The sequence below is a fragment of the Diceros bicornis genome, chromosome X, assembly GCF_020826845.1.
Source record: "Diceros bicornis minor isolate mBicDic1 chromosome X, mDicBic1.mat.cur, whole genome shotgun sequence".
NCBI classification, from domain to species: Eukaryota; Metazoa; Chordata; class Mammalia; order Perissodactyla; family Rhinocerotidae; genus Diceros; species Diceros bicornis.
In genome coordinates, this window is record NC_080781.1 from 124066106 (window position 1) to 124074990 (window position 8885).

The 8885-nt window shown below is 43.6% G+C and overlaps 1 protein-coding gene across 1 annotated transcript in view; it reads left to right on the forward strand.

The window, feature by feature from the left end:
- ADGRG4 (adhesion G protein-coupled receptor G4) overlaps positions 1 to 7620 on the forward strand; it is a 98886-nt gene extending 91266 nt beyond the window's left edge. Inside the window, 5 exon segments of the mRNA XM_058535121.1 lie at positions 1979 to 2080; positions 3017 to 3181; positions 5513 to 5574; positions 6423 to 6486; positions 7580 to 7620. Of these exon segments, the coding sequence (XP_058391104.1) occupies positions 1979 to 2080; positions 3017 to 3181; positions 5513 to 5574; positions 6423 to 6486; positions 7580 to 7620 (434 nt within the window).
- Positions 7621 to 8885: the final 1265 nt, after the last annotated feature.

Below are 8885 nucleotides of genomic sequence, written 5' to 3' on the forward strand. Positions count from 1 at the left end.
TGATATAGTCATTGCTTAGTCAACACTAGCTGTGATTTGTTATTACATGGTTGTTCTGTAGCTTCCTCCCATTGCTCTGAGTTCTAACCTGGCAACTACACAGAACAAGCCTAGTTTCTCCTTTTCATGACAGCCCTTTCAGATCTGTGACTTTAGCTACCCTCTCTCCCCACCCTATATTCCTCGCTCCAAGTTTTCTCTCATCCAAATGACAACACCCCAGCTCTTTCAGCCTTTCTTCAAGTCCATCCCTATTCTTGTTCATTCTATTCCTGAATCCTTCCATTTGCCATCATCTTCTTAAAACAAAGCCTCCCAAACTGAGTTTGGTGCTGGTAGGAGGAAGGGCCAAACCAGGGCAGAATGGCAGGAGACTCTCACTTGCCTCAATCAAGATTCTTTACTTCCACTAATGCCCTAGCTGAAATGAGCTTTGGGGGCATTTACTAGTGATTTTTGCTCATCCTGCAATGAGTTAAGACCACTCCAATCCATCATTCATCATTTACCTTCAGAACAACTGGCCAGTGAGGAGGCAAGCTGAACCTTATATAAAGAACAAAAGTTTCCAAACTGCACTTGGCCCAAAAGAAATATTTTGAGGCCCAAGAAGGTATCACTAAGGTTGCAGAAGGCTGTGAGAGTTTTTGTGTTAAGTGTCTTGGAGTTCAAGTCAACAAACATCTATTGAGCTGCCACACATAGTACTGGAGGCAAAGAGAGACGTGATACAAAGATGAAAGAGAAAGATACCTCAGCCCTCGAAGACTTGACAGCTAGGTGGAGAAATGGGCAATACGTGGAGAATAATATGGCTAAACATGGCAAATATTACAAGAAAAAAAGTGTTATGGGAGTTCAGAAGTGGGAAAGATGAGTTTCAGTTTGAGGCATCTGGAAATGCTTTGTGAATAAAAAGACTTTTAGCATGGACCATAAATAAAAGTCAGGCTGTTGACAAGAGTTATTTCTGCTAAGTCCACCCCCAAACTTTAGGAAATCCAATTGGCTCTCCAGGGCATTTGCAATCAGGATCATCTTGAGTCCTACTTTCATCCCCTGAAGGAGATATTTTAGAGTGTGGGGATGAGAAATGGCCAGAATTGCTGGTGGATACCCTCAGGACAAACTCAAAGCTGGCAGTGGAAATTGAGGGCACCAAATTCATGGTTTCCACACAGTGCCAAAAAACATGTGTATCAGTTATTCATTGCTGTGTTATTACTCCCAAATTTTAGCAGCTTAAAACAACAAGCACTTATTATCTTACGTAGTTTCTGAGGGTCAGGAATTCAGGAGCAGCTTAGCTGGGTGGTTCTGGCTCAGGGACAAGAGTCCTTATGAAGTCGCAGTCAAGCTGTCAGCCAGGGCTGCAGGCATCCGAAGACCTGACTGGGGCTTGAGGATCTGCTTCCAGGAAGCCTCACTCACACGGCTGTGGACTGGAAGCTTCAGTTCCTCACCATGTGGTCCTCTCTACAGGGCTGTCAGAGTGTCCTCAAGACATAACACTTGGCTTCCTTCGGAGTAAGTGATGAGAGAGAGAGAGAGAGAGAGAGAGAGAGAGAGAGAGAAGCCACAATGTCTTTTATAAACTAATCTTGGAAGTGACATGCTATCATTTCTGCCATATTCTGTTGGTACAATGTGAGAGGAGACTACACAAGGATGTGTATGCCAGGATGTGGGGATCATTGAGAGACATCTCAGAGGCTGGTTCCCATTGCAGGCCTCGTCTCTCAAGCTCTAGGATGGACAGCAGCCCAGGGGAAAAACTGTGGTTGACATGAAGTCTTGAGATCTTCTTGCCATCACTGCCTTTGGGAGGGAGGCTGGGAAGATGAGCTCAGAAAGACAGTAATGACCCTGGGGTTCCTTAGAAGAAGTATCAATGATGACAAGAGTAAGCCTGAGTGTGGGCATTGGTGACAGTGAGTGAAAGAAGCTTAAAAAGACTGACTTTCTTCTCCTGGCTTAGGATTCCTCATTTTTGTATTCCACTGTGCAATGAAGGAGAATGTCCGCGAGCAGTGGCAGATACACCTCTGTTGCAGGTGGTTGCAACTGAATAACTCTTCTGGTAAGATGTCAGTTTGGGTAAGGTTTTGAATTTACAGGTTTGACAAAATGCATCAGATTAACTTGTTTCCTGATTTGAGTTCATACAGCATCAATATCAAAATGGAGGCTGTTTTCATGTCATGAAAAAGATTTGTACTTTTGTGCTGAGATGAATGAAGTCAGATGAAAGATGTGACTTGGGCCATATTTTAACTTAATAAAGCTTCTCTTTTGGCCCAGATTCCTTGGATTGCTTGTCCTTGCTGTCTACTGAGTCTCGATTCAATTAAAAGAACATTGATGGAGTGCCTACTGTGTTCTAGGCACTGGGTCACAGGGCCTTTCTGGCCTGTAACCAACAGTGGGCTGAGAAGATGTGGGAAGCAAGGAGTGATGGTGCAGGTGGAGAGAACTTGCAGCATCCCTAAGATGCCCAGCTGGTGGGCTGCCCAGATGGACCGATGGCCCTTCACGCACAGTGGGAAATGTAGTGGAGTCTGATGTTGCCTCTGAGAATATCTGCAGTCCAGGCAAACTGATTTTCTATGTATCCAAAGCCTCTTCCATCTAATTCAGGCAGCTTCACTCAGTCTCAATGCAAAGCTCAGTCTATTTCCTTTAGAGAAGGCAGTGCTTGAACTCAAAGATTCTATACGTAGCACAGAGATCCTGCTCCTTTATGCTGGGCATGTCAGTAACCTGCTGGTCCCTGTGCCAGGCTCTAGGGAAAGCAGGCATCCTTGGTAAGTGAGTTGGCTCTGCCTGTACCACACATTACAGTTCAAACTTACTTCTTACAACTTCATAGAAAAGCTGACTCCTTGAGGTACCCACAATGAACACTCTGTACATTGGGCTTTGTATTTTTTAACAGGATTATTAAGATATAATTTGCCCATTTGAAGTGTAGAATTTAGTGAAGTTTATGTTTTTAACTTGTTTGGTGTCTTTTCAGATTGCAGCAGGTGTGAGCTAAATGTTGGGTATAAAAAGGAAAGACTGAAGAAAACCTTCAAGCAAAAATTGTTGACACCATCCCTTAAGTCAACTGTAACTAGTTCCACTTTCAAGTCTTTAGGCTTCGCACAAGGCACTCCTTCAGAAATAAGCTTCCCAAATGGTGAGAGAAAATGCTATGTTGTCTACACTTATATTTCAGAGATACTGAATTAATGTGAGGCCACATACACGGTCTTGGGAAATACTTCCTCCTCAAAACTAAATGCACATGTGCATGTATATACCTGGGTTCATTTTTGGCTGAGAAAGTGTGTTTAGAAGCACCTAGTGAACTTACTATGTACAGATCTGGTAGATTATTAATGGAGGAGAGAAGAGATTGAAGGTCAAAAAAATCATGGGTTATTAAAAACAATTGTCATAGACTGTTAAAAGCAGGAAGAACCTTCGCCATTGTCCAGTGCAATCCTCTCATTTTACAGATGAGGAACCTTAAACAGGAAAAAGAAAACACCTTATGGACAGTCACTCAGCCCATCAGCAGCAGAACTGGGGTCGGAACTCAGGTCTCCTGGCTCTCAGGCTAGTGTTCATCATACCCCACCAAGAATATCCACTGAGCTGCACATCACTCTTAGATGCTTACCTTCTTCCACAGGAAGCCAAATTTCTAGGTACAGAGACAGATGTTGAGGTGGAGATGGGTGTTGGGAGGGAAAGTGTAGGGAAAGGATTGGTCTAAAGGTCTAAAGTAAAGAGAAAGGCAAAATGAGCAAGAACTCAAGAACTCAAGTTGATGTTGTGATGATTCTGTGTTCCGTGCTTCCATTTAAATGATGGTGCAGTGGCCTTTGGTTTCCTTTCTTAAGGACCAAAGTCAACTCCAGCTCACACACACAGAACACCTTTGGTGGCCTGGCTGTATTCATTCTCCCACCTTCTCGGAGCTGGTGGTAGAACTGCCTTATCCACTTGTAGTTTTCATTATGTCGGCTCCACACAACAGTTCTATTTCCAAGGGTTGCCGCCAATCTGGAAGCAGTGTGGTGGGTAAAAAAAAAAAGCACCAAACTTGGAGTCAGAAGGCTTTGGCTCTAATCCCAGCTCTGTCACTAACTCTGTGACCTGGGCACATCGCTTCCCTACTTGAAGCTACATTTTCTCTACCTTCAACATGAGGGGGCTAGGATGGATAATCTCCAAAGTGCCCACCAGCTTCAGGCCTGTGTGAAGCAACACTGTTTTCCAGTTTAGGCTGGTTGGCTAGTGTACAGAGTCTCAGTCTTCATTTCTGTATGGGAAAGTTGGTGCATATGAAAAAAATCTTTCCCTGGCCAAAGTGTCCATCAAACTCTTGCCAGCTAACTTGCAGATATGTTCTGGTGCTCATATGGAGGCACTGGGGAGCCATGGCAGATAGAGGGCATGAGTCGTGGAAGCTGTTTAGTAGATAATAGTTGGAGCAGATTGGGAAATATTTTTGCAGGGGGTTAGTTAGTATTGGCTTCCCTGCTATCCCCGGGGGATATTGTTTCATTAGCAAATATACAGCCCAAATGTACATATTTTTCTTTTCTTTTTTTTTTTTTTGTGAGGAAGATCAGCCCTGAGCTAACATCCATGCCAATCCTCCTCTTTTTCTGAGGAAGACTGGCCCTGGGCTAACATCCGTGCCCATCTTCCTCCACTTTATATGGGATGCTGCCACAGCATGGCCTGATAAGCGGTGTGTCAGTGCATGCCCGGGATCCGAACCCCGGGCCGCCAGCAGCGGAGCACGTGCACTTAACCACTACGCCATGAGGCCAGCCCCCTGTACATATTTTTCTTCAGAGGAGCAGTAACCAATGCCATGTCCAAGATTTTGATGTTGTTGTACCAAGCTATAGATCTGGAGAGCCTAGGGGCCTGCAGCCGGTATCAAAATGCACATCAGTTGTGGCAGTAACTCAGTCAATAGGGCAAGCAGTCCAGCATCTTGGGCCACAGGTTCTAAAACTGCAATCTGGATGCTGCCATCAGACTTGTGGCAGCCAGAAGCTTGATTCCATTAGCACAGAGTGAAAAATTATGCCCTCTGTACCACTGGGTACTCTCAGGCTTGAGAAACAGCTAAAGCTTCAGAGCAAGAATATCAAATTCATAGGGGATATAGCTCTGTGTGTGTTACCATTTTATGTTGTCTCTTCATGGAGGCCTCCAAGGTTTGTCCGTGAATATCTTCCCCTAGGTTACAGTTACTGTGATTAACACAGCCTGTTATTCACAGTGCAGGAAGAACACATGCACTTGTAATTGCCTAAACGGTGCTGTCAGGATGGATTAATTCATCCTGGATTTATGTTAAACTATCCAAGGAAAGCACCACAACTTTCAATTCCTTTCTAATTCTTCTATTCATTCCTTCATTTGATAAAAATTTCTTATGCTTCTACTATGTGCCAAGTCCCCAATGCCACGGCTGAAAATGTTCCTTTCTTCTTTAATGCAGATGGTTTTGATGAAGATCCCTACTGTTTCTCTTCCTTGAGTTGTGAAGTTGTGCCCACTTATGTGAGAAGAATATAACCTGATGAAATCAAAATGAATTCCATTCACATACAAAGATGTCTTCAATAATTCCCAGCAGAGATACCCGCCTCCCCCCACCCCCAGATTGGGAAAAATGTTGAATTTGCGAAGCCATCTGCTCCAACTTCATATTCTAAATATTATTTTGGAAGGGGAAGAATGAGATAGCATTTAGTGAATATTAAAGTCAGAATAATTCTATTCATTGTTATAGTTGTTTCTCCTTTTAGATAAGATTTGAGCCTAGAGTTATGATATATTAGGGGAGAAAGGTCTACAGCATTGGACATTTTGTTTCAAAAAGTCTAAGTGTCCACATTCTGAAAGAAAAAAAATCAAGATCAAGGCCCTTACTGCCCTGAGAGCCAAACGATTTCAGGTGGCCAAAGTTTCCAGCTGGCCAGTTGGCCTGACAGCCACAGGGGAAGCAAATAGAAAGAGCCAGAAGGTCGCACCTTTTGGAAAAAAACTCTATCCTGTTGGCCTGTGCAAAGCACCTGAAATCCCCATTATTCAAGTCACTCTTTTGATTGAAGCCCCTTGTCAAAATGTAAACATGTTTTGTGAAAAGGGTGGCTCATCAATCCACAGACACTCATGAATTCCTCAGTGGGGAGGAATTTCTCAGCCAAGACATCCTCTGAGGGAACGGCAAGCAGGGTCCTGAGGAACGTCACAGAACCAGAGTTGTTTGAAGCTGGTGGTTGACCCTAGAGAGGAAAGGACAGGTCAGGGTGAGTAGAACTGTAGGGGGATGGAGGCGAGAAGAGTCACCCAAAGGCAACAGAGTGAGCGCTGAACATGAATTTTGCCTGCTTTGCACTCTGTAGCTAAGCACCATGGGTGGCCTTCTTAATCTCATCGCCAATACTGCCACTGAGACTTCCCAGCCAGGTAGGCTGCTTGCATTTGGCCTTGGGTAGAAATGAGTAAAGAGATGAACATTCTGGAAGGATACACAAGCAATTGGTATCAGTGGTTGCCTTCAGGAGGGGGAACTGGGTATCTGGGAGCAAGGGAGGAAGGGAGATTTACTTTTTACCCGATACCTCTTTATATTTTTTGAATCCTGTACTAAGAGAATATATTATCTCTTCAAGCAATAAATAAATGAATACATACATAAATAAAGAGGGTCAGACCCTTCTAATAAGAAAGAAAGATAAACTCCTGGGTTTCAATACCATAAATCAAGTCCCCAATTACTCTTGTGAATATGTATGGTGCAGTGGGCTGTGGAGACGGCAAAGCTGGGTTCAAATCCCAGCTCTTGCTGGAGATGTGACAGAGATTCGTAGATGTGAGACTAGGGGTAGTAATAGTAATAGTATATTCATTATAGAGTTGAGGTGAGGCTTAAATGAGATGAGGTCTATAAATTTTCTGGCACAGTGAGACACAGTATGTCTTAACCCCTTTCTCCTTCTAACCCCCACCCACTTACATCTCACCCCCTCATGGCCCCACCCACCATGTCTGCTCCATTAAAGGTACCACACTGGATCCTCTAAGCAAGATTTACCACTGATTGCCGAACAGACGGGAGCAGTGATGCCAATCACTGGTATAAAGCTCTTAGGCTCCTCTTTGCCCCCTCTACCATCCCATGCAACATTAAAAAAGTAGGTAGGCCCTTAGGCCCCTGAATATCTGCCTCAGAGTCAATCCCTTTGCCTAGGAAATTTTGTCCTGAGGAAATCTCACAACCATTGTTCCCTATAGGGCTTTACGGGTACTTTTTTTGTAGAGGAAGGTAAGGGAGCGAGTGAGTGTGTGTGTGTGAAAAGACTAACATAAATGATGAACAAAGTGTCTTGAATGTTAGAGAATGTCTTTGAACTGAGAATATTGTCACCTTCATTCAAAAACAGATTTAGGGACAAGATTTGGGTGTAATTAGCAAGTTTACAAATATGTACATTCTGCAAATGCTTTTGGGGGATCATTTTTGGCAGTGAAAATGCCCATGATTGTATTTTTTTTTCAGAGAATAATAGGACCCTGATTGTTCTGCTGCTGCTGGAGTGATGAATGTACAGCCTGTCTCTAATGACCTGACATGCTGTCAAGAACAGAAATGTTATTTTATAGAAAAGTTCATGATTCCTGTCATGACTCCTCCTGCTAATTAGTAAAACATGAGTTTTTTGCAAATTAGACGACAGTTTGAAATGGTAGGGAAAACACTGATTAAACATCTTTCAGGCATCCTTCGGTTTGCTCTTCCTGGAACCAAAAAATGGCTAACACTTGTGTGAAGACAGACCCAAGTGATTATGGAAAAGAGACTCTAGAACCTTTGGTCTGCTATCAGTCAACAATCAACTCCCAAGCATTCATTGAGCCCTGACATGGAGAGAAAGATTCAGACATGTCACACTTAGACCACTACCTCCAGCAGCTTACTGTTTACTTGGGGAGACCAGATACAAACATTGGAATAGTGAATGATTACAGCAAGGATATGGCAGAAGAGAAGTCCTTCATGGGCAGTATTTAGTCCGGCTGAGAGTGGGGTATTCCAGGTTTGGAGGAGGGCAGCTTGGGTGAGGCAGGACTCCATTTTTCAATACCACAGGCAAATACTCTTTATTAAGTACTGGTCAACAAACTTACAAAGTCCCTTGGAGCTTCAGGGCACAGGCTCTGGTTTTTCATTCTCTGCTGTGCTCTGGGTACCCTGTGAGCAAGCTGGCAAACTGAATAGTACTGAACCCTCTCTGGGGAAAGTTTGAGGAAGCTCCTGCCCAGGACCTTAATCCTTACTGTTTTGTAAGAAGTCTCAAAGGAGACAGTGACCATCTGTGATGGCCCACCTCCTCTGCACCCAACGATATGGGAATGTCAGGGGGTGGAAGTGTAAGAGGAGGTAAGGCTTGTATCAACAGCTCAGGCTTATGGTTAATTGGTGGGTTTCTGGTCTTGATCTTCAAACATTCAGGGGACACAAGGAGTTTGGAGCAATGGAGGAAGGACCTAGTTATACCTCTGTTGACTAGGCAAAACAAATGAAATGGATTAAATTCATACTTATAATGTCTGGCACCTTGTAGGCACTCCATATACATTTCTTGTGTGCATGAATGAATGAACGGTCTAAAGCACATGAGTATATGAAAGCAATGGCTGACTTTTCCTAATCTAGGGTTTCTTATCTTAGTGCTGAGTAAACCTATGTTCTCCACTAATATGTAAACTTCATGAGAGTAGGAACCTCGTCTGTCTTGTTGACTGCTGTACTCTTAGTGCCTAGCACAATGTTTCAGTCAAGGTTCTTTGGTTGCCAGCAACAG